The following is a 27,948-nucleotide window of genomic DNA, read 5'->3' as shown; positions in this document are numbered from 1 at the left end:
CAGCTTTACAGCTGCGCACAGCAACAGAAAATTGTAACCTACACTAAGTAGATAACTACCACATATATTCTTCCTGTGTTGGCCAATGATTAAGTCTTGTTAACATGTGGTGTTGCAGGGACTGTACCATGATCACGGCGGTGATTTTAACTACAGTAAGTAATATGCTTATTTGTTGTCTGTTCCCTAATAGTTTACATAATAAAACCTAACTCGGATATACTCGTGTGGAAAGAAAATGTTTCTCGGTTTATTTGTCGTACTAAAACAACGTTTGTCAATTTGTTTGTAGGACTTCACGCAAGGCTACACAACAGCTATCTTCGCTGGCCATCTCTAAAATTTAGAAACGATAGATTAGAGGGAATGTAACTCGTCAACACCACCCGCCGTCAACTGTTGGGCTACTTTTTACCAACAAATGTAGAGACTAATTATCACGGTATAGCAGCGCCCCCTCGATTACAAGTGGAATGTCCTAATTACCAGGCTCAGTTTATCTGTCCGTCTGTTTACCTACACAGGTGTTTGTTTGTCTAAAAATATATGTACAAACGTGTATAGGCTTAGACGAAGAATAAATTACCCACCACAAACCAAAAGAGATAAGTATTATATATGACGTATATTAACCATCTTCGAAGGTTCACAGCAACAACCACAGTGAGTAAAACAACACGTCCTTCTTGTACTACTACAAATATTTTCTTTTATTAAGGAACCTTAGAACGGGACAATCTTTATACAGTATTAGTTACTTCTCAAATCACGTCTGGTTTTTTCTTATTATCAAGTTTAGGAAAAATTACTTTCAGAAATTATTAAGTATAACACAACGACCAAAACAGGAACTACGGAATCTAATGATAAGGTTTGAAACAATCACTAAAAGGTAGGTGGTTACAGTAGATTGGGTTGGGTTGGTTTGAATTTCGCGCAAAGCTACACGACGGCTATCTGCAAGGTAAGACTAGAGGGAAGGCAGCTAGACATCACCATCCACCGCCAACTCTTGGGTTACTCTTTTACCAACGAATAGTGGGACTGAGCGACACATTATAATGCCCCCACGGCTGAAAGCGCGAGCATGTTTGGTACAGTGGGTGTCAGTGATTACGGTATCTTCCTTCTACCGGTTCGAAATTAAGAACTGTTAGAGCATGTGTAGATCTGTAAAAATAATAATATACATATTATTTTAATCATGTTTAGTTAGAAATTTAGCACAAGACTACATAACGATCTTTCAGCGCTCTGCCCCCCCCCACGGGTATCGAAACCCGATTTCTAACGGTGTGAGTTCACAGACACTGTGCCACTGGGAGATAATTTTTAATCCAATTTTTAATTTTCCAAATAACACGTGAAAACGGTCCCGAATTAAGTTATTATATTAATAGAATGCAAAGGTTTTTACACGAACTGGGCAAATATTGGTTTTTCGACTATTAAGTTATCACCTTACAATATATATATATATATGATACGTATATCTTCGACTGACACACCTTCCAAGTTAATATATTTCAAATAATGAGAGTTGTGGAATTAGGTGAAAAACCTTACGTAACGTTTCGCCATGAAATTCCACTTTGTGAGAATAAAATTTAAATATACCAAAAACACAACTTATAACACAATTTATAACACAACTTATAAGCCCGGGTTATTTTTGTCTCCTATTAAGCACAGAGCTACACAACGCAGGTATCGAAACCCGATAGGCCCGGCATGGTCAAGCATGTTAAGGTGTTCGACTCCCGATCGCATCAAACATGCTCGCTCTTTCAGCCGTGGGGGCGTTATAATGTGACGGTCAATCCCACTATTCGTTGGTAAAAGAGTAGCCCAAGAGTTAGCGGTAGGTGGTGATGACTAGCTGCCTTCTCTCTCGTCTTTCGCTCCTAAATTAGGGACGGCTAGCGCAGATAGCCCTCGTGTAGCTTCGCACAAAATTCAAAACAAACAAACAAACAAACGAAACCCGATGCTGAGCGTTATTAAACTCCAGACTTTCCTCTGGGTCATTTAATGTTAAAGTTCAAATCGGGTTAAAGTTGAAACCATCTCGTGTTGAGTAGTCACGTGAGAGTCTACTCTGGATGAGAACTGTGACACATTTCCCCAGACAGACTATCGCAAGTTGACCCCCTGGTACTCCGCTGGCACCTGTTATCAAGTGAGTGGACTGGAACATTTGTCTGGGCCAGGAAACACTACGAAACGTAGTGAGCAAGTCTTCTGGAAACAGCCTTTCCAGCACATAAAAATGTGTAGAACGCTCCATCAGATTCGTGATGACGAGAAACCCACTTGAAATAAAATTGTATCTCAGAACGACTGGTATGGGTATTAACACTTTTATTGATAAGGAGAGAACAATGTTTCGACCTTCCTAGGTCATCTTCAGGTTAATACAGAGAGTTTGAAACTGGCCGTTCCCGGGCGCATGTCTTAGGGACGAGAGTATAAACGGGTACCGGATTGTAGGGGGCGTTGCAGTTAGACATTAGGTTGTTAATTAGTATAGGTATAAAGGTGTTCCTTTATATTGGTTTATTTTGGATTTAAGTTGTTGTTTAAGTAAGGCTTCTTTGATTTTGCGTTTGTTTATATTTGTTTCCCTACTTAATATTTGGGTGTTTTCTACGGTTATGTTGTGTTTATTTGACTTGCGGTGTTCGAAAACGTGTGAAGGTGACTTTTTATGATCTTTGAATCTGGTTTCCATTTTCCTACTTGTTTCTCCAATATAGAAGTCGTGACAGTTATCACATTGTATTTTATAAATAATGTTGGTGTGGTGTTTGTCAGTGTAGTTTTTACATAGTATAGACCTTAGTTTTGTACCTGGTTTTTGAATAAATTTGGTGTTTACTGGAACGTTGTGTTATAAGTTTTTTCCAAATGTTGGTTATTTTTTCACTGATATCAGGAACATATGGTATACAGCAGTGTAGGGTTTTGTAGTTTGTTGTATCTTGGAATTTATTGTTGTTTTTGTTCTTGGTCCAGGTGCGTGTTTTATGTTTCCCACAGTTTTTTAGGAAACTTATTGATGTTGATGAAGTGTTGTTTTATTTTGTCTAATTCGTCATTAATTTTATCAGGTGAGCATAGTTTTATGGCTGTGTTTATTTGGTTTATTAATATGTTAAGTTTTTGTTTCATGTGCTGAGTCCCAGGGAATGTATTATCCAGTGTGGGTGATTATTCTATGGATTTCTGTTTTGAATTGTGTATCAGTTCTAGTGATCCTGAGGTTAAGAAATATTATTTTGTTAGTATTTTCCCTGTTCACAAATGAACTTAATGTTGGGATGTATCGAGTTAACGTGGTTGTAAAAACTGTGTGTTTTGTAGATGTGAATCCAACAATTGTATCATCAACATATCTGTAGCAGTATAGTGGTGGGTGTAAGGCTGAATTGATCGCTTGTGATTCAATCTGTATCATAAAAATGTTGGTTAGAACTGGTAACACAGGATTCCACATACTTAGGTCATTTATTTGTAGGTAGTTTTGGTTATTGAACATAAACTTAGTTTTGGTGGTAGTGAATTATATGTTAGTTTTGGTGGTAGTGAATTATATAACGGTTGCTAAGTTGTTGCTGAGGATGGTTTGGGGTCTTGGATATAAAGTTCTAAAGCTCTCTTGCAGGATTCTGTGAAGAGAGAGATTACATCAAAACTGGCCATTAAGACTTTATGATTTAGTTCATTAAGAATATATTTAAAGTTAAAAGAGTATTTGAGAAAGAAGCGGGTTGATGTTACATATTTAAAAAATGCCCACGCTATATATTTATCTGGGTTGTATTTAAATGATTCATAGGTAGACATTACGGGTTGTAGTGGACAATCGGGTTTGCGAGGTTTGGGAGAGCCTTATAGTTCTGGTGTGCGTGAGTCGGTCTTGCTCAGGTAAGAATAAAGGTTTCCTGAGATCGGGTTGGTTTTCCATTTGTAGTAGTATTTTGTTTAGTTGTTTTTCATCTGTTTTTGTTGTATTTGTATGTATTAGTTCAAATCAGATTCATATTAGTACGCAATGTACTTCACTCCAACATGTGGAAGTGTACAGAACATCCTAGGTCTAATCAGCCTAACAATGGCCAGGTGGTTAGGGCGTTCGATTCGTAATTTGAGGGTCACGAGTTCGAATCTCCGTCACACCAAACTTGTTCGCCCTTTCAGCCGTGGGGGCATTATAAAGTTTTGATCAATCCCACTATTCGTTGGTAAAAGAGTATCCCAAGAGTTGACGGTGGGTGGTGATGACTAGCTACCATCCCTTTACTCTTACACTGCTAAATTAGGGACGACTAGTACAGATAGCCCTCGCGCAGCTTTAGGTGGTTTTAATCAACTCTTCCCTCTTGTCCTTCACTTTTAAATTAGAAACGACCAATGAAAACAGACCTCGTGTAGCTTTGGGTGGTTTTAATCAACTCTTCCCTCTTGTCCTTCACTTTTAAATTAGAAACGACCAATGAAAAGAGACCTCGTGTAGCTTTAGGTGGTTTTAATCAACTCTTCCCTCTTGTCCTTCACTTTTAAATTAGAAACGACCAATGAAAACAGACTTCGTGTAGCTTTGCGGAAAGTTCAAACAAACAAGTACTCAACCTCCAACACAGTTTCTTCCTCACACGAGTCTGTTCAGATTAGTACACAGGTTATCAGAGTGTTTTCAGTGATTAGTTGTGTTGTTATTGTATCCAGATAGAAAGTTTATGGGGTCTCGCATGGAGTGTCTGGTCGTTGCTGATGTTTAAAAACCCAGAATTGTTCTCGAATGTTACAGATGCCCAACCTGTCGTGGGAAGATTAGCCAGATCATTCGACGTTTTAGAACCACTTGGAGGTACGACATCGTATTTTCCTTACACTATACACAGTAACTAAACCAATTAAGCCTTACAATATCCTCATTAATATATTCGAAAAAATAGTTTAAGCATGTTCCTTATGTTTAATGAATTTAGGGAAATCTGTCTTTTAGTAGTTATTAGTGGTATAAAAAATAACAATTTATGTCGTAAACGTTAGCTGTCACTACATTAACACGACTGTTATTAAAAACTTGATTGAAACGACAGATGACACCACAAATTTTTTTTCACAGTTAAACATCCAAATTAATACGACTTATAGTTGCCCTAAAACAGGGTAATTATTTAACGAGATTGGATAATCAGTTTTTAGATTCACTGTAGTTGTTTCAGCTATAAGTTCTCTAATTTCCTGTTTGATAACAACCGTTCACATAATTACAAAACGCAGTACCTCTTGATGAAAGAGGTATTTATTCGGATTTATTATCTAATACGATAAACATGTTTCAGAATTCAATAAACCAATGATATCCTTAAACATTTAATACGTCATCGATGACGTATTATTCGACTTTTGTAGAGCTATGAATTTTCTGATCCATTGAAAGTCTTTAAGAATAATGATAGATGAAAATCACAATATTTCATCATCTGCTGTATATAATTGTTACTATTAAATATTTTGTTGCCGTCTCAGTTTGTGATCATGAAACTTTCAAATTGGATATTACACTCTGAATCTACACAAGTCACTCCTAACTGACTAAACTAACAAAACGCTGATACTGTGTAGGTAAGTGAAACTTTAAAAGAAAATTAACATTTTTAATTGTATAAGTCTTCAACTCCTTAGCCACGAGAACCCTAAATCAGTTCAAGTGCAAAGGATTAGTTTGAAAGAATATAAAGTTAGTGTAATGGTCTCTGTCTCTGAGTTATCAAAGTGGTTCACCTTGACTTCAGATTAAATGCATCTGTAAAAGCCATAACTCACATAGTGATGAAACCAACCAACCATGAAGACCAAGAATCTTTCCAAACAAGTCATGGATAAAGTGGTAGATCGGACAAAAACTAAAGATTTTAGTCAATACTTATAATGTTACGTTTGGTGCAAGCCCAAAGCACATGATCCAATCAACACTATCTCACCTGTCAAGCATGGTGGCCACATCATCCTGTTATATCGATGTTTCTTATCAGCTTGGACAGAATTAAGAGGAAAATGGATGGTGGAGAGTGCAGGTGAATCCTAGAGGAAAAAGACTGCTTGGGTAAGCCAAGAATCTAAAATTGGGCCGAAAATTTACATTTCTGCAGGACAATGACATGAAGCACATGGCCAAAGCCATATTGGAACGGTTTCAAAAGAAGAAAATGAATGTCCTGGAGTGACCCAGTCAAAGTCTCGACGTGAATACATCAGAAAATTTATGGCGAGACTTGAAGGATGCAGTCTATCAATGATCCCCTACGAAATTCTTAAAATTGGAGCACTTTTGCTAGGAAGAATGGACAAACCAATGGTGCAAAGCTGGTGGAGAACTGTCCAAAACGGTTAACAGCAGTTATTGGTCCCACAGATGCTTCCACCAAGTACTGACTTATGGGGTTGAATACTTATGCAATCAGTAAATTTCGACTGATGTATTTTCTTTACAGGTTTTTACAAACATCCAACCTTCTTCACATATAACAGTGTTAAGTTTGAAAACTGGTGTTTAGAGTAAAATAACTTAATTAAAAAATTGTTTGTATTTCATCAAAATGTGACATTATTGGTAGGGGGGAATACTTTGGCAAAGCACTGTTCTAGTTTGTCATCACAGAAAACCAATGAAGAAAGTATAGGAACATCATTAGCTGTGCCCACCACGGGGAACTGAATCCAGGAATTTAGTGTTGTAAGTACGTGAACGTACCAATGGGTATGCAAGTTTTTCAATGTAGCTTATTCATATTTATTTTTTTCCAGTTGACTTCAGTGTCGTCGTTTTTGAAGCTATACTAAACGTGTTCTGGATTGTTTGTGGATTCATTTTACTGTGTGCACTGGTAGGTACATATATATATATATCACTTATGTATTTCCTTAAGCGATCTGTGATCTCCAGATGGCAAATTTCGATGTTAAATTGACGCGCATGCGCAATGGCAACAACAAGGGGAATGTTAACGAGCGTCTATTTTTTTCGTGGATCGTTTTTATATTTGTTTCAAATGGTTGTGCAAAAATACACAAGTGGCGTCTCCTAATTTTGGAGTGATAACACTAGAGAGATAGTTGTTGGTCAACAACCTTCACTAATCACTAACTGTTGGAGGGGGGGTCACTCTAATCAAACAGTAGAATTCAACCGTCAATCTTGTAACGCAAGCGCAAAGGTTTTTTTGTGATTGTGATGCCACGCCTCGCCTGTATCATAGTAAAGCTAATAACAAAGTGTGGAATTATATAAATATGCATTTCATTTACACGTTTTCTCTCAAATTAAATAATAAAACATTCAAACCTATGAAGAAGCTTAATAAAGAAAGAATGGATTTCATTTTGACTAAAGTAACACCTCAACAAATAAACAGGTCTTGCCGTATACAGTGACCTCAGCGTTTCCATTTCTTAACACTGAAGATGACTAAAGTAACACCTCAACAAATAAACAGGTCTTGCAGTATACAGTGACCTCAGCGTTTCCATTTCTTAACACTGAAGATGACTAAAGTAACACCTCAACAAATAAACAGGTCTTGCCGTATACAGTGACCTCAGCGTTTCTATTTCTTAACACCGAAGATGACTAAAGTAACACCTCAACAAATAAACAGGTCTTGCCGTATACAGTGACCTCAGCGTTTCTATTCCTTAACACTGAAGATGACTAAAGTAACATCTCAACAAATAAACAGGTCTTGCCGTATACAGTGACCTCAGCGTTTCTATTTCTTAACACTGAAGGTGACTAAAGTAACATCTCAACAAATAAACAGGTCTTGCCGTATACAGTGACCTCAGCGTTTCTATTTCTAACACTGAAGATGACGGCTCAATAAACGAGGAACAACTGAGGAGCGGGGGGGACGAACTCGAACAGATGCTTCAGAATTACTCCCCAAGTGTTACACAGGTGCTCTCTCTAAACACAAGCCCGGCAGAGCCAGGTGGTTAGGGTGCTCTCTCTAAACACAAGCCCGGCAGAGCCAGGTGGTTAGGGCGCTCTCTCTAAACACAAGCCCGACAGAGCCAGGTGGTTAGGGTGCTCTCTCTAAACACAAGCCCGGCAGAGCCAGGTGGTTAGGGTGCTCTATCTAAACACAAGCCCGGCAGAGCCAGGTGGTTAGGGTGCTCTCTCTAAACACAAGCCCGGCAGAGCCAGGTGGTTAGGGTGCTCTCTCTAAACACAAGCCCGGCATAGCCAGGTGGTTAGGGTGCTCTCTCTAAACACAAGCCCGGCAGAGCCAGGTGGTTAGGGTGCTCTCTCTAAACACAAGCCCGGCAGAGCCAGGTGGTTAGGGTGCTCTACAATGAGGGTCGCGTGTTCAAATTCTTTGAGCCGAGGGGAAGTGATAATTCTCGGTCAATCACATTTGCTGTTGGTAAAAGAATAGCCCAAGAGTTGGTGGTGAGTGGTGATGACCAGCTGCCTTCCCTCTAGTCTTACACTGTTAAATTATGAATGAGTAGCGCAGATAGCCCTCGTGTAGCTTTGCGCGAAATTCAAAACAAACAAACAAACTTTAAACTCTAATTTCTGTATTTAATCAATGATAACACAGTCCTGCAATGGTTTTATCGTCTTAACATTTTTACATGTTCTACAATGATTCCTGTACGCTGAATCCCAAAAAGATGACATCCATTTTTCTCTATCACGTACAGATTTCTCCACAACACATCATACGTGCTTTTACATCAATGAATCATTTTCATAGAAACGAGGTAACATTTTGATACGCTTAAAATGTTGACAACCACTGAATATAGATGTCTCTGGGCCAATCGCGACGTGAGAATCTTATGGATCATCCCAGAACCCACATATAATAATAAAAAACGTTGACTGTGGTCAACCAAGTAATTATATGATCTAAGTAAGAGTTCTCTCTTCCCGATTCGTAAATAAACCCTTATTGATTTCCAGAACATAATGTTTTACATCGAATGTCGCGACGTTGCGCAAAACAGACGTTTTTGTGACGTCACGGACAAGTCTCACCTGACGGTAAATATGATACAGAACACTTTCGTTGCTTTTTATCTCTTATCTCTATGTAAGTGAGAATGCTGTATATTCTAGGTGTTGGCAAATAGCTTTCGTACATCGACTTCTTAATCCACAGTCAAACAGCCCTTAGTAACTCAAAGATAAGAGTTTTGTTTGAAGCTGTCAAGTTTCATTTGATGCTAAGTACAAAGCTGCACAATGGACTGTCTGTGTTGTGTCTACCACGGGTATCGAAGTCCGGTTTCCATCGTTGGAAGTCCGCAGAGAATATTTACATATATACACACGCGCGCTAGCATTAAAAGTCCACAACACAACTTACTCAGTTTCACAATTTGTGCTCAAAGGATGTTGAAATATTCATTATTCAACTCGTTCAATACAAACTGTTACATTATCACAATTAGAAAGATTTAAATCGTCAATTTTAGACCATTTCTTAATTAAGCAGTATCGTAACTCTGAAAACTGGATCAGCGGATTATTTTACCAATTTTGAAACAGCAGAATGTTCGCAGCACCCTTCGCCAACTCTCGAATTATGCTTGTCTAGTCGAATACAAAGATTTGACCTTCACTCTTATAACAAACCCGCAATACTAAAGTACTGAACGAATACTTGAATGCAAATCATGGACTTCAAGGTTCACATTCAGGCACACTATTTAGTGCGACACGCCCGGTACATCACGATAGACGAACCATGTGAAGTATCTTCAAATTTAATATTTTCGTTCGTGGTAAGGGTAATATTTTTCTAGGACGATAGCCGTACCAAAGATATTGATGATCTAATACAGTCCAGGTGGTTAAGGCACTCGACTCGTAATCTGTAGCTTTGCACGAAATTAAAAAACAAACAGAAAATGTCTTTTGTTTGGTTTTGAATTTCGCTACACAGCAGGCATCTGCGCTAGCCGTCCCTAATTTAGCAGTAAGACTAGAGGAAAGACGGCTAGCTATAACCACCCACCGCCATCTCTTGGGCTACTCTTTTACCAACAAATAGTGGGTTTGAACGTAACATTATAACGCCTCCACGGCTGAAAGTGCGAGCATGTTTGGTGCGACGGGGATTCGAACCCGCGACCCTGAGATTACGAGTCGAGCGCCTTAACCCACCTGGCCATGCCGGGCCTTGTTGCCCTAATAGTCCCTAGTTTTGAAACTACAGCAAAGATAGTCAACACCAAGCAGTGAAATTTCTCAGGCTGCTCTTTACCAGTTAGGTTCACCGTCACATTACAACACCTCCATGGGTTAAAAAAAAAATGGACATGTTCAGCGACGAGCTTCGATCTCGCGACTCGCGAAGCTGGAACTTTATTAATTCTGTTTGACTCAACAAGAAAAATTTGTTTGTTGTTAAGCACAACGCTGCACAATGAGCTCTTTGGTCTGTACTCGTGACGAATATCGACTTCCGGTTTTTTGACGTCATGAGCTCACAGCCTTACCGCCATTGAAGGGCAGTAGGAAAAAAACAAAATAACACTTCACGAAGCGACAATTGTCGTGACGCAAACTAAATGATGTTATAAAAATGAAGTGTAAATAAGATATTTAATAAGATAAATAGAGATAAAATAAACTACAGCATATATAGACATAATGGTGGTATATCCACTCTTAGTATAATCTAATCTTGCAACATACTCGCTGTCTTTCAAATGACATTTGTAAAATCTTTTCCGACCAGGTTTAATGTTCGCCCTTTTATCCTGAATATAATTATTTTTTATCCATAAAAAACAACAACTCATCATTTATGTAAAAATTGTTCATACGGGTTTCTGTTACTTTTACACAATTTTAATGTGATATGTAATTCGTTAAGTGTTGTTTTTTTAGCGAAAAGAAATCGTCTACGCCATCCCCTGGATCGTGGTAACAATTTTCGTTATCTTGTATGACGTCTCAGTTGCTATGTATTACATATATCGTCTCGTGGTAAGTAAAATAATAATTTTAATAAAATTGGTAAAGAATTATTATTAACTTCTGATTAAAACAAAGTACGTTTAGAATTAATAACTATTGGTATAAACAGTTTAACTACCATTCTTAGATATATATATATTATACAATGCATAAATCCATCAGTGGGTATTCTCGATGTTAGTAACGTTTTAGGCCATAATCCCAATAACATCTTCCGAAGTTCAACCAACTAAGAAGACTCAGGATAGTCCTTAAAACCCACATACTCATAATAAGTTAACAGTGCAAAAATGTTCCTCCTAATACTATTACAAATTCAAAAGAAAATTATACGAATATATAATTACTGAAATTAACATTGTATAAAGAAAATAAAACACAAAATAAAACATTTACTAGTTCAGACATAACACCTGAAAATAATAAAGTACAAGTCCGTACAAGAAGTTATCTCTGCTGTGCCATTTCTGAGAATCAAACCATTCATTTTAATGTTAAACTCTTGAGTTTTCATCTTTTAAATGGAAACTCTCACAAGATTTAAGTTGAAATAGTAGTCTCACAGCTCGCTAGTCTTAAGTTTCATTGTCTAATTATCAAACTCCGAATGAACGAATCAATTATGAATTTCATAAGAGTTCTTTCTTTTTGATTTCAACCACCACACATTTATTAAGTCTGCCTACACAACACTTGATGTCCATCAATACAACTTAACATTTCACTAACTTCAACACTTGATGTCCATCAACACAACTTAACATTTCACTAACTTCAACACTTGATGTCCATCAATACAACTTAACATTTCATTAACTTCAACACTTGATGTCCATTAATACAACTTAACATTTCACTAACTTCAACACTTGATGTCCATCAATACAACTTAACATTTCACTAACTTCAACACTTGATGTCCATCAATACAACTTAACATTTCATTAACTTCAACATTTGATGTCCATCAATACAACTTAACATTTCACTAACTTCAACACTTGATGTCCATCAATACAACTTAACATTTCACTAACTTCAACACATGATGTCCATGAATACAACTTAACATTTCATTAACTTCAACACATGATGTCCATCAATACAACTTAACATTTCATTAACTTCAACATTTGATGTCCATCAATACAACTTAACATTTCACTAACTTCAACACTTGATGTCCATCAATACAACTTAACATTTCACTAACTTCAACACATGATGTCCATGAATACAACTTAACATTTCATTAACTTCAACACATGATGTCCTTCAATACAACTTAACATTTCATTCACTTCAACATTTGATGTCCATCAATACAACTTAACATTTCACTAACTTCAACACATGATGTCCATCAATACAACTTAACATTTCACTAACTTCAACACATGATGTCCATCAATACAACTTAACATTTCATTAACTTCAACACATGATGTCCATCAATACAACTTAACATTTTACTAACTTCAACACATGATGTCCATCAATACAACTTAACATTTCACTAACTTCAACACATGATGTCCATCAATACAAGTTAACATTTCACTAACTTCAACACATGATGTCCATCAATACAACTTAACATTTCATTAACTTCAACACTTGATGTCCATCAATACAACTTAACATTTCACTGGAAAAGTGACTAATGTACAGTCAGTAAAAACAGCTCATTGTTTGACAACTGTTTAACACATAGTGATGTAGGCCTCATGTTACACATCAAACTTCCTGATGTATAGTGAATAAAAACAGCTCATTGTTTGACAACTGTTTAACACATAGTGATGTAGGCCTCATGTTACACATCAAACTTCCTGATGTATAGTGAATAAAAACAGCTCATTGTTTGACAACTGTTTAACACATAGTGATGTAGGCCTCATGTTACACATCAAACTTCCTGATGTATAGTGAATAAAAACAGCTCATTGTTTGACAACTGTTTAACAGATAGTGATGTAGGCCTCATGCTTCACAGCAAACCTCCTGACGAGTTGTCAGTGAAAAACAGCTCATAGTTTCAGAACACATCCTAATGAAGTTTTATCAAATGTTGGAGTACATCTTGTCTTGGTGTATTTACATAATAAAAGAGTAGAAAACAACTGGCCAATGATATGGCTCGAATATGATATTGCGTCACACATAAAGGAGGGAATAGGCACGTGATGAAGCGAACAGAATGTGACATCACACGGGGTTAGAATAACATGATTTTACCTCACACTGGTAAGATAAAATAATCATTTACATGGTTTGTTTGTACATGGGTAATAAACAAATTTTCACGTATATGAAAGTAAGAATTAATACGGATTCGTGAAGATGTTTGTACACTCTCTGCTTTGGTAATTTTTTTCTTGCTGTTTCCATCCATATTTGTCCACTCGTTGTTGTAACATCTTCAGTTCATGTCCATTATGGAAACAGGAGAAACGCAAGACAGAATTTCATTCACGATGACGAGAAACCCATTTAAAGTAAAAATATATTCCCAAGACGGTTGGTATGGCATTAAAACTAATCGAAATAAAGTGCGGAACAACGTTTTGGCCTTCTTAGGTCATCTTCAGGTCAAGACCTAAGAAAGTCGACACGTTGTTCTGTACTTTATTGTAATTAAAGTTTTAATACCCATATCAGCTGTCTTGAAAATACAGAATTTTATCCAGTCGTCAGACTGGATATCATGTAATTATTGTCTAAACGAAAGCTAAACAAGACAACAACAAATAATTTGTTTATCACTCGTAACTTGAGTAAACAGCTGTTTTATTTGCCTGTTAGGATCAAATTAAACAGTGTACATTTCTGATACAGCTTCGAGTTTTCGATACGTCTCAACAGGTAACACGAACACGGTGTCTATTTCTTAACATTTCCTAACGTTATACAGGTAACACGAACACGGTGTCTATTTCTTAACATTTCCTAATGTTATACAGGTAACACGAACACGGTGTCTATTTCTTAACATTTCCTAACGTTATACAGGTAACACGAACACGGTGTTTATTTCTTAACATTTCCTAACGTTATACAGGTAACACGAACACGGCGTCTATTTCTTAACATTTCATAACGTTATATAGGTAACACGAACACGGTGTCTATTTCTTAACATTTCATAACGTTATACAGGTAACACGAACACGGTGTCTATTTCTTAACATTTCATAACGTTATACAGGTAACACGAACACGGTATCTATTTCTTAACATTTCCTAACGTTATACAGGTAACACGAACACGGTGTTTATTTCTTAACATTTCCTAACGTTATACAGGTAACACGAACACGGTGTCTATTTCTTAACATTTCCTAACGTTATACAGGTAACACGAAAACGGTGTCTATTTCTTAACATTTCATAACGTTATACAGGTAACACGAACACGGTGTTTATTTCTTAACATTTCCTAACGTTATACAGGTAACACGAACACGGCGTCTATTTCTTAACATTTCCTAATGTTATACAGGTAACACGAACACGGTGTCTATTTCTTAACATTTCCTAACGTTATACAGGTAACACGAACACGGTGTTTATTTCTTAACATTTCCTAACGTTATACAGGTAACACGAACACGGTGTCTATTTCTTAACATTTCATAACGTTATACAGGTAACACGAACACGGTGTCTATTTCTTAACATTTCATAATGTTATACAGGTAACACGAACACGGTGTCTATTTCTTAACATTTCCTAATGTTATACAGGTAACACGAACACGGTGTCTATTTCTTAACATTTCATAACGTTATACAGGTAACACGAACACGGCGTCTATTTCTTAACATTTCCTAACGTTATACAGGTAGCACGAACACGGTATCTATTTCTTAACATTTCCTAATGTTATACAGGTAACACGAACACGGTGTCTATTTCTTAACATTTCCTAACGTTATACAGGTAACACGAACACGGTGTCTATTTCTTAACATTTCATAACGTTATACAGGTAACACGAACACGGTGTTTATTTCTTAACATTTCCTAACGTTATACAGGTAACACGAACACGGCGTCTATTTCTTAACATTTCCTAACGTTATACAGGTAACACGAACACGGTGTCTATTTCTTAACATTTCATAACGTTATACAGGTAACACGAACACGGTGTTTATTTCTTAACATTTCTAACGTTATACAGGTAACACGAACACGGTGTCTATTTCTTAACATTTCCTAACGTTATACAGGTAACACGAACACGGTGTCTATTTCTTAACATTTCATAACGTTATACAGGTAACACGAACACGGTGTTTATTTCTTAACATTTCCTAACGTTATACAGGTAACACGAACACGGTGTTTATTTCTTAACATTTCCTAACGTTATACAGGTAACACGAACACGGTGTCTATTTCTTAACATTTCATAACGTTATACAGGTAACACGAACACGGTGTTTATTTCTTAACATTTCCTAACGTTATACAGGTAACACGAACACGGTGTTTATTTCTTAACATTTCCTAACGTTATACAGGTGACTCGTAACTATTTCTTTTCCATATAAAATATGAGATTTTTCCGGACTTTCTCAAAATAATTTTTTTCTCCATATGGTAACTCTAGTTTCTGTTAGATGAGTGAGAAAGTTACACTCCCTCACCTCAGTAGTTGGAGGTGAGTTTAAAGTATCCAGAGTTTTATCAGTTGAATATCTGAAACTATAGATATGATAAAGATTTCCCAGTGCATTACTTTAGATCTCACGAAATGTGTGGGTGTATGGTTTTGTATAATAAGACCAAATCACACACTAGGACTCATACGTTTTTGCTTGTTTGTTTTTAAGTGCAAACTTACACAATGCTCTATCTGTTCTACGCCCATCGCGAATTTCAAGCCCAGCTCTTAAAGTTATAAGCCCTAATTCTTGCTTCTGGGACACCAAGGGAGCACAAGTTACACTCTGGGCAGGAAAAATATGTCTTGGTATGTCTAAAGAAGTAGAGCTCTCATATTATAGGGGTAAAACATTTATTTATTTGTTGGTTGATTCAGTTGTATTTTATTTACACTAGATAACACTATATATTTTAAATATATATATTTTTGGAAGCTTACAGTCGATCTAGTGTGCGACAAGGAGACACAAAATAAGAAAGTTTTTGTCCTTTTTAGCACAAAAGATAAATTGGTAATTAGACAAACCACGATTTATAAATACAAATAAAATATGTTTGATGACATTAACTAACAACAGTGATACCTGAACAAAGCTATGAAAGAAACATTACAAACAAACACGATATTAAAAGCCACACACGTCAAACATCAAGTTGTAGGAAAGAAACACAAATAAAGAAAAGTAAAAACCACGAATATTCTGTTTGTTTACTGAGTTGAATTTATTGATTGGTTTGTTTTTGGTTTTGAATTTCGCGCAAAGCTACACGAGGACTATCTGCGCTAGCTGACCCTAATTTAGCAGTGGAAGACTAGAGGGAAGACAGCTAGTCATCACCACGCACTTCCAACTCTTGGGCTACTCTTTTACCAACGAATAGTGGGATTTACCGTTACATTATCTTGCCCCCACGGCTGAAAGGATGAGTATGTTTGGTACAACGGGGATTCGAACTCGCCACCCTCGGATTACGAGTCGAACGCCTTAACCAACCTGGTCATGCCGGGCCTATTCAATTGTAATCTGTGCTCGCCGTCGGTCTCAGAAGTGAAAGATTACAGGGAAAGCAGTTAGTCAACACAGTGCTACGCCAACTCGTGGGCTACTTGTTCACCGACGAAAATTGAAACTGACGGCTAGCTTATATTGCTCCAATACTAAAACATCTAGAATGTTCGCTGACGGAATTCGAACTCGTGATCCATAGATTGTTAGCCGAGTACAGTAAACATTAAACCATTTTAAGCCTAAAAATAAAGGGAAAAAATTAAAAGTGGAGGATTCTAAAAGTAAACAAAATTTAAGATAGCATCACGAAACCTGAGATGTCTGAATCGATGGTTAGTGCGATTAAAAATTCAAACCTGAAAATCTCCAAACTCCAATACAGTAAAACCTTCCCTTTGGACAGTATATTGTAACAACAGGCAGTAAGATATATAACTGCCCTCTTTTGTTAGAAAAATGAAACAATGCAAGAGAATGTTTGTTAATATTTTATCATTATTGATGAAGTTCGTAATAAATATTTATTTTTTTTAATGAACTCTGTCGGGGAGTTTATTTTCTTTGTGTGTTTTGTGCAGTGGGTCAGGGGTGACCTAGTAGTTAGCTATTAAATTACGGGTAGATATTCAGCTCTTAGCTGTTGGAGTATTACAGAAGAGACAGTGAATCATATCATTCGGTTCAAAAACCGACAGAGAGGAAGGTTCAGTGATGTAAAATTCCTCATAGAGGTTTCCTCGTTTAGCGATATGCTTGTTGTTCAATTTGAGAAATCCACACTCATTATGCACGTCCCGTGTCAACAACAAGTCATAACTTTAAGAGCAGTAAACAGTGATATTATTGAGTCATAATTTAACACAGTAAACAGTGATATTATTGAGTCATTACCTTAACACAGTAAACAGTGATATCACTGAGTCATTACTTTAACACAGTAAACAGTGATATTATTGAGTTATGATTTAACACAGTAAACAGTGATATTATTGAGTCATGATTTATCACAGTAAGCAGTGACATTATTGAGTCATGATTTAACACAGTAAACAGTGACATTATTGAGTCATGATTTAACACAGTAAACAGTGATATTATTGAGTCATAATTTAACACAGTAAACAGTGATATTATTGAGTCATGATTTATCACAGTAAACAGTGACATTACTGAATTATTTAACACAGTAAACAGTGATATTATTGAGTCATGATTTATCACAGTAAACAGTGATATTACTGAGTCATTACTTTAACACAGTAAACAGTGATATTATTGAGTCATGATTTATCACAGTAAACAATGATATTATTGAGTCATGATTTATCACAGTAAGCAGTGACATTATTGAGTCGTGATTTATCACAGTAAACAGTGATATTACTGAGTCATGATTTAACACAGTAAACAGTGACATTATTGAGTTATTATTTGACACAGTAAACAGTTATATTATTAGTTATGATTTAACACAGTAAACAGTGATATTATTGAGTTATGATTTAACACAGTAAACAGTGATATTATTGAGTCATAATTTAACACAGTAAACAGTGATATTATTGAGTCATTACCTTAACACAGTAAACAGTGATATTACTGAGTCATTACTTTAACACAGTAAACAGTGATATTATTTAGTCATTACTTTAACACAGTAAACAGTGACATTATTGAGTTATTATTTAACACAGTAAACAGTTATGTTATTAGTTATGATTTAACACAGTAAACAGTGATATTATTGAGTCATAATTTAACACAGTAAACAGTGATATTATTGAGTCATGATTTATCACAGTAAACAGTGACATTATTGAATTATTTAACACAGTAAACAGTGATATTATTGAGTCATGATTTATCACAGTAAACAGGGATATTACTGAGTCATTACTTTAACACAGTAAACAGTGACATTATTGAGTCATGATTTATCACAGTAAACAATGATATTATTGAGTCATGATTTCTCACAGTAAGCAGTGACATTATTGAGTCATGATTTAACACAGTAAACAGTGATATTATTGAGTCATAATTTAACACAGTAAACAGTGATATTATTGAGTCATGATTTATCACAGTAAACAGTGACATTATTGAATTATTTAACACAGTAAACAGTGACATTATTGAGTCATGATTTAACACAGTAAACAGTGATATTATTGAGTCATAATTTAACACAGTAAACAGTGATATTATTGAGTCATGATTTATCACAGTAAACAATGATATTATTGATTCATGATTTATCACAGTAAGCAGTGACATTATTGAGTCATGATTTATCACAGTAAACAGTGACATTATTGAGTCATGATTTAACACAGTAAATAGTGACATTATTGAGTCATGATTTAACACAGTAAACAGTGATATTATTGAGTCATGATTTATCACAGTAAACAATGATATTATTGAGTCATGATTTAACACAGTAAACAGTGACATTATTGAGTCACGATTTAACACAGTAAACAGTGATATTATTGAGTCATGATTTATCAAGGTAAACAGTGACATTATTGAATTATTTAACACAGTAAACAGTGATATTATTGAGTCATGATTTATCACAGTAAACAGTGACATTATTGAGTCATGATTAGTAAAGATGTAATTTAAATACCACTAACAATGAATTTCTATCATTGTCTGTGTTACGTTATAATTGATTTCCCATAAAACCTCTGAAACTAATAAAATATTCCAATGTTAGGATTCTGTGAAGTCAACAAATGGAACAGAAAACGATGACAAGGAGGCTGTCACTTTTCTTCTCGTGGGATTCTCTCGTGGAGGCGTAATTTTCTGGGGCATTAATGTAAGCGCCATCTATCTTTCAAATTAGTGCTTAAGCTATGTGCATATTTAAATAAAATTACATTTACGTATTAAAACGTTGTGCGATCCATATTACCATTTCATTAAACCAAAAGTTCACCTATATCATAAAACGTTGTTAACATATACGATGACTAAAGCGACACCTAGTAATACAAATGTTTCTTTACTACCCATATAAACATGAGTTGATGTTTTAATATTTGCACATAATATGTAAGAGTAGTGGAGTATCCAGGGGCGTTGTAAGGCTAATTGTGGCTCTAGGCTCCCATAATATTAAATACACCCCTTGTTTGTCACGCGATTCATCAGGGAAATCATCTATCAATAAAATAATATAAACAAATTAAACAACGTCTTACCATACAAAAAATATTCAAAATTAACCTTAATTTCCTTATGATACTTCACACAAATTGTTGCGTTGTTGTTGTTGTTTTGAATTAAGCACAAAGCTACACAATGGGTATCGAAACCCGCTGCGGAACGTTGTAAGTCCACAGACATACCGCTGAGCCATTGGGAAGCAAATTGTTGCGTTCGAGGTCCAAACCGTAATAGCATATTGGTTAATACACCACTTAGAGTATTTCTAATACGATCGCGTTATGAATGTTTTTCAACAACTCTTTAAAATAATATCCAATACCGGAGTACAAATCATGAGGCGGGTTGTTGTCTAAAACGGCCCTCATTTTAAATATCCAATACCGGAGTACAAATCATAAGGCGGGTTGTTGTCTAAAACGGCCCTCATTTTAAATATCCAATACCGGAGTACAAATCATAAGGAGGGTTGTTGTCTAAAACGGCCCTCATTTTAAATATCTAATACCGGAGTACAAACCATAAGGCGGGTTGTTGTCTAAAACGGCCCTCATTTTAAATATCCAATACCGGAGTACAAATCATAAGGAGGGTTGTTGTCCTCCAATGTCTATGGACTTCAATATGCTTGCAAAAACTTCACGGGTATCTTTCTTTTTGATATAATTCTATAAAATATTATTGCTTTAGCTTTCTTGTATAATGATACACACACACCAACACCTCAATCTCCAGCGGTTAAATATCGTTTGCTTTATCTTTTCAGGTAATTCTTTTAGTTTTGATGGTCAAAAGAACGCTGATCGTATGTGGCGAAAAAAGTGAGGACAACAAGGACTTACTGGTCAGTAAACTAACGTTTCGCAGGCCTTTACATGATATCACATGACTAACGTTTTACGTAAAACTCATATTCACCTGATTCAGTGAACGTATTAAAAACAATACCCAAATATTGCAGGATGGTGAACTGGATGGCTATCAGCAGTATTCCCCGGATGATGATGGCCCGTACTGTTCAAGACCTAGCAGGACCAGCTTTGGTGACCACTGCCCTTGGAACCGTGGATCGGGTCATGCGAAGTTCAAACCAGAAATGAACGAGTTAGTCCGTGAGTATGAAAAACTCATATTATTTAAAATGGTTTGGAACAGTTGTCAGTACACACACATATAAATATTGGTGTGAAGGGGAGTACACCATTTATTAATATTACTTATTTACTTTTCTTTCTTTTTTGTCGGTCACACTTTTTTCTTTCTTATCGGTATGTATATTGGGTCATATCGACCGACTTTAACAACTGAACCGTTCACAACAACCCTTTGATATGTAAAACTCACAAACTCCATCTCTTGAATTCAGAGCTTAAAAGCAGACAAACAAATTACTAAATTTAGTATTGATAAAACATTTCACCGGAAGAGGGCGCCATTAAAACATTTTTTTTTGTTTATTTGTTGTTGAGGGTAAAGCTTCACACTGTCTATACAGTGTCCACCACAAATACCTAATTACACACTATCTGTACCGCGTACCAAAAATATCTAACTACACACTATCTGTACTGTATCTATCATAAATATCTAAATACACACTATCTGTTCCATGTACCATAAATATCTGATTACATACTATCTGTACCGTGTACCATAAATATCTAACAACACACGATATGTACCATACCTACCATAAATACCTAATTACACACTATCTGTACCGTGTCTACCATAAATATCTAACTACACACTATCTGTACTATGTTTACCATAAATATCCATTTACACACTATCTGTACCGTGTACCATAAATTTCTAATTACATACTATCTGTACCGTATCTACCATAAGTATCTAATTAAACACTATCTGTACTGTCTACAATAAATATCTCAGCTCGGTGTTTACTGTTATAAATCCTGATTTACCGCTGAGCTGCCAAGAGGTTCTTACAGATTCTATATGATTTTAAAACACTAAACTTCACGCGCATGTACCTGAATATAAAACGTCTATAATTATATTTATGTATACACAACAGTGTCATAGTGAGTTACATGAACACCAGGACTATATCTTTTGTGTTCAAATTAATGAGTGAAGTAAACTGGTAGAACAAAATGGTAGATCGATGATATTTCTTTTAAAAGTGTTAAGGTTAAACTAGCTGTTCAGACATATTTAAAATTAGACAAGTATTTTAAAAAACCCAAACGTAAGGTGGCTCAGTAGTTTGAATATGTAACGGAGATACGGGCATGTCTGGACGAACCTCGGACCACCCACTAGGTCGAAATCTGTTGCAAAGGAAAACGCGAGTAGGTTTCCAACAGCTATTAAGTAATCTATACAGAGCTCTTTCCTTTGTTACATGTAACCTGGACCAGATGGCAGGTTTCCAACAACTATTAAGTAATCTAAACAGAGCTGTTTCCTTTGTTACATGTAACCTACACGAGATGGCAGGTTTCCAACAACTATTAAGTAATCTATACAGAGCTCTTTCCTTTGTTACATGTAACCTACACCAGATGGCAGGTTTCCAACAACTATTAAGTAATCTATACAGAGCTCTTTCCTTTGTTACATGTAACCTACACCAGATGGCAGGTTTGCAACAACTATTAAGTAATCTATATAGAGCTCTTTCCTTTGTTACATGTAACCTACACCAGATGGCAGGTTTGCAACAACTATTAAGTAATCTATATAGAGCTCTTTCCTTTGTTACATGTAACCTACACCAGATGGCAGGTTTCCAACAACTATTAAGTAATCTATACAGAGCTCTTTCCTTTGTTACATGTAACCTACACCAGATGGCAGGTTTCCAACAACTATTAAGTAATCTATATAGAGCTCTTTCCTTTGTTATATGTTACCTGCACCAGATGGCAGGTTTCCAACAACTATTAAGTAATCTATATAGAGCTCTTTCCTTTGTTACATGTAACATACACCAGATGGCAGGTTTCCAACAACTATTAAATATTCTGTATAGAGCTTTGTCCTTTGTCACACCTCTCATATCCAAGCTCTACATCGAAAAATGCACATAGAACTTAACATGAGTCCAGCAGAAGTCCATGGAGCAACTTTTATGGATAAATTTAGCTGTCTGAAACACAGACTTACAGACTCAAACGAATAGTGGATTTAGCTATTTTTGTCGTTTTGTATACTATACTTTTAGACTGTTGCTGTTGTTCTGAATTAAGCACAAAGCTACGCAATGGGCTATCTGTGCTCTGCCCACCACGGGTATCGAAACCCGGTTTTTAGCATTGTAAGTCCACGGACATACCGCTGAGCCACTGGGGCACTTTAAACTATCTACAGTAAATCAAAGCAGTTAATCACATTATCGATAATAAATCTTACAAAAACAACTGTTATGGTATAAACGCCTCTTAGGCCTAACACAATGTTTTATGACAAATATAATTAAATAAATTTTACAGGTTGAGTGTTAAATAATATCTAGTACTTCATCGTCAAAAATATCTTAACCTGGACGACAGAGGTATCCCTGAATATTATCACACCCTGAACAATATACAGAAGAACGTGCTACAGTCCATTAGCAATTTCACACCCTACACCAATTCACTTACTTTTAAACTCCTGTTTCGGTTTATTTGTCGGAAGCTTTTACCACCAGATGGCCTCACATTTGTATCTATATTAAGCACAGTTGGTGTCTTTACTTATGACATCTATTACATCACTTAAATATTTGTTTCTGTCTTGTTATTCGCTTTTCGTTTTTGCCTACAACGTTTTCATCTCAATCCAGTCTTCCAGAGTTTACCATGCTTCGTCCATTCACCATATTACGAGTAACGCAATGGATTCAACTCTACTCAGAGTAAGTTTCGTAATTTCCAAGGTAACATGGACAAGAAGGACTTTCATCTGATTTTCCTCAACGACTTCAAACTAGGACGAAAGCTGTTGAAACTACACAGAACATTAACCAGAGACTCGGTCACGGATCTGTTACTGAACGTACAGTTCAGCGTTAGTACCAAAGGTTTCAACATGGAGATGAAAGTCTTGAAAAACATAAAGGTCGTGGAAGGAAGCCATCTTTAGATAAAAACACATTAAAGGAAACCGTTGAGACAGACTCTCACACAACAGTACGTGAGCTTGTAGAAAAGCTAGGTGCAAGCAAATCAAGCATTGCTAACCACCTGATTATGATTGGAAAAATGAAAACGTTGGATAAGTGAATTCTGCATGAGCTGACTGAAGATCAACAAAATCGGCGTTATGAGACCTGTCATGGATGACGCTCCAAACATTGAACGAATTGAAAAATAGAGATTCTGTCTCATTCACCTTATTATCCACACCTTTCTTCTACAAATTTTCATTGTTTTCAGATACTTTGACAACATTTTGAACAATAAACGCTTTCAAAACCAGGCAACTACAGAAAAAGCTTTCAAGAAGTTCACTGACCATAGAAACTCTGATTTCTTAAGCAGGGTCATAAACATCATCGTCACATGTGGATAAAAGTGTGTTAAAGTAAATGGTGCTTACTTTGATTAAATCATGTTTTACGACACTGGTTTATACCTTCAGAAACTTCACAGTTCAAAAACAACATATATTTCTGGACAACCTAATACTTATTCAGATGTTTGTTTCAATCCTGAAATCTACTTGTTTGTTTGTTATTAAACATCAGGCTAGCAAAGGGCTGTCTGTACTGTGCCAGTCACTAGTATCTATACCCAAGTTTTAGCATTCTCAGACTTATTGTTAAGTGGCATGGCCAGATGGTTAGGGCGCTTGACTCCTGATCTGAATGTCGTTATAGTATGAGGGTCAATCCCACTACTCGTTGGTTACAAAAAAACAGCTCAAAAGTTGGCGGTGGGTGGTGATGACTAACTGCCTTCCCTCTGGTCTTACACCGTTAAATTAGAGACGGCTATCGCAAATAGCCTTCGTGTAGCTTTGCGCTAAATTCAAAAACAAACAAATAAACTCACCGATAAACCATTTCGGGGGAAGGGTATTTGAATAGAATCCCCCGCTGTACTCCTGCGGGAGTGATTTCTCAGGGAGGTTTGTCATCTTACACGTACGTCCCTTCACAATTGCAGTAATTATTAAACACAATTTATAAGTTTCTTTCGAAATTGCTTCCCTACATGGGTAAAAATGCCATTAGGTGTCTATCCATCTATATTTTCTCAGATTTCACTCCTAACTGTAGGTGTTAATATTACTTATTTGTATATATAGTAAAAAACCCTATTCAAAACAATGTCAGCTAGCGAGAACAAACCGAGAAATTATGATGTACCTACTCGAGTAACTATGTGGCGCCATCTATCAAACTGTATAGAATATAACATTATACACTCTTTTCAAACTCCTGTTAACCGTACGGGTGTGTGTGTGTGTTTTCTTATAGCAAAGCCACAACTAGTTATTTGCCAAGTCCACCTAGAGGAACTGAACCCCTGATTTTGGCGTTGTAAACCCGTAGACTAATCGCACGTGTATATAACGAACATTCTACAGAGTGCACGAAAACTCACGTGCCACGACTTCATTCGTCTTCTTTTTTTAATATCTAATGAAATTAGTTCCAGCTAATACTTCTTCACAGCATCGTTAAGCCTAACATGGTGTTGTTTAGATTTTTTGTTTTTATGAATGTGTGAAAAGCTGCGAATATCTCTGAACAGGATATCTTAAGATATACGATCAACGTTGAAATATCATAAAACGTGTGAAAACGGTGAATTTTACTCTCAATTGAAATCAAAACAAAACCTTTTATAGAGCTTGTATAACTAAATTTTATGTTTCGAATTCATCTTTAAAATACCTACCAGGGGGCACAGCAGTAAGTTTGGGGGCTTATAATGCTAAAAACAAGTTTTCGATATCCAAGGAAGGCAGAACAAAATATGAAAAACAACTATAAAACTGCCATCTATAAAGTTTTTAATTATTGGTGGTGTTTAAAACTGCCATCTGTAATGTCGTTAATTGTTTGTTTTTTGCTTGTCTTTGAATTTCGCGTAAAGCTGCACGAGGGCTATCTGCGCTAGCTGTCTCTAATTTAGCAGTGTAAAAAAAAGTAGAGGAAAAGCAGCTAGTTATCACCACCCACCGCCAACTCTTGGGCTACTCTTTTACCAACGAATAGTGGAATTGACCATCAAACTATAACGCCCCCAAAGCTGAGAAAGCGAACATGTTTTGGTACGACGGGGATTCGAGTCTGCGACCCTCAGATTACGATTCGAGTGCCTTAACCACCTGGCCATGCCGGGACCGTCGTTACTTGTTAATGGTGTTTATAACTGCTATCTATAATTTTTAATTGTTGGTGTTGCTTAAAACTGCCCTCTGTAGTTTTTAATTGCGATTTTGTGTCTGAAGTAATTAGTAATTCATACAAATCATATGTTACTCTAGTCTTAATGTTTTTCTACGAAATTTAATTTCTCAAACACGTGCTCACTGAGGTTAACACTGTGCTTTGTACTTGACGGTGTCGTTAAATCGAAACTTACTCGTTAGAAATAACTAACACACGTCAATAATTAACCCCCTTTAATTTATAAGATGCTTCCTTAAAAACAAAGTTAAATCGTCTGATAATTTCTTTGTTTTTACAGGAATTCCACGAGTCCCACAGCTTCCTGGAAAGAGGGAACATCCGAATTTTTATTCTGTGATCAATTAAAGGAACGCGCACTAGAGGACCATTTTCAATGAAAATATAAACTTCGCAATATTTTCAATTTATATTAGGCTTAGCTTCGACAACGTAAAACATTTTATAAAATTAAGGTTAAAACAAAATCATTTCGAACTTTCTGAATGAATCAATTTGCTCTATAAAGTCAAACAAATAATTATATCACTTTTAAAGCGCGACTTTGTAATTTCTCAGTGAATCCCTTGATTTGTGTTTTAACAGATTAGTCTTAAATAACTATTTGCTGAACTTCATAAACAATTACAAGTGTAATTATTATTGAAATGATTTCGTTTATTTGTTGTCAAATGAAAAGGTACAAACTGGTCTATCAGTGCTATGCCCGGTACAGGTATATAAACTCGGTTTTAGCCCTGTAAGCCTCACTAAACGCATAAAACTGTTGATGTTTTTAAATATGAAACTAATCAACTATAAACCATAAAGACGGAAAACAACATAAAATGTAAGTGGAATATAAATATGGAACGAATTTCATGTAACGAATGACACAGCGCCATCTACCTTAAAATAGTTACATTCGGTTTTAATTTCTATCAAAGCTACACGAGGACCATCTGCGCTAGGCATCCCTAATTTAGCGGTGAAAGACGAGAGGGAAGTTAGCTAGTCATCACCACCCACCGCCAACTCTTACACTACTCTTTTATCACCGAATAGTAGGATTCACCGGGACACTATAATGCCCCCACGGCTGAAAGGGCAAACACGTTAGGTGTGAAGAAGATTTGAACCTGCGATCCTCAGACTGTGAGTCAAGCGCCCCAGCCACACCAGGCCCTATTGAGAAATATCGAACAATGTATATACAGGGTAGGGTTAGCTGATAAAACAATATAATCCTTCTAAGAATGTGTTTGGACTTTATTCTATACAAGTCCTAACCACCTGGCCATGCCAGGACTAAACTAAATACAATAAGCTGATGTTGATATATTTACATTTTTAAATTATTTTAAGTTTAGTCACGCAACCGCTTATTCATTTGTTTCCTTGTAATATCTTCAAGTAGTTGAATCTGTTTGGTCGCTTAAGTGTCTTTTATTAATGTGACGGTTAATCCTACTTTGTGGTAGTAAAGAGTATTACAAAAGCTGGCGGAGGGTGTTGCTGTTGCCTTTCCTGTCTTCTATCACTCCTAAGTTAGGTACAGCTGGCACAGTTACCTTGGAGTAGCTTTGCGTAACACCCAACGAACAAACATAGAATCAACAAGCTGAACTCAATCCTTTGAATTATACGATCAGAAAAAAATTCCTTCTATTAGGTTATACTCCTAGTGGTTCATTGGCTGAAGACTTATAAAAAAATGTGTCTAGAC

The 27,948-nt window shown here is 36.2% G+C and overlaps 1 protein-coding gene across 1 annotated transcript; it reads left to right on the top strand.

Annotated features, from left to right (window-relative positions):
• LOC143247706 (uncharacterized) lies at positions 1–27,724 on the top strand. The gene is made up of 8 exons (XM_076496122.1): positions 1–155; positions 4,729–4,870; positions 6,817–6,896; positions 10,916–11,014; positions 19,416–19,520; positions 20,637–20,714; positions 20,832–20,982; positions 26,524–27,724. Exons 1-8 carry the CDS (start codon positions 105–107, stop codon positions 26,589–26,591), a joined length of 774 nt encoding a protein of 257 aa, XP_076352237.1. The 5' UTR covers positions 1–104; the 3' UTR covers positions 26,592–27,724.
• The last annotated feature ends 224 nt before the right edge of the window (positions 27,725–27,948 follow it).

Source organism: Tachypleus tridentatus, chromosome 3, assembly GCF_004210375.1.
Source record: "Tachypleus tridentatus isolate NWPU-2018 chromosome 3, ASM421037v1, whole genome shotgun sequence".
NCBI lineage: Eukaryota > Metazoa > Arthropoda > Merostomata > Xiphosura > Limulidae > Tachypleus > Tachypleus tridentatus.
This window is presented reverse-complemented; position numbering and strand designations above follow the sequence as displayed.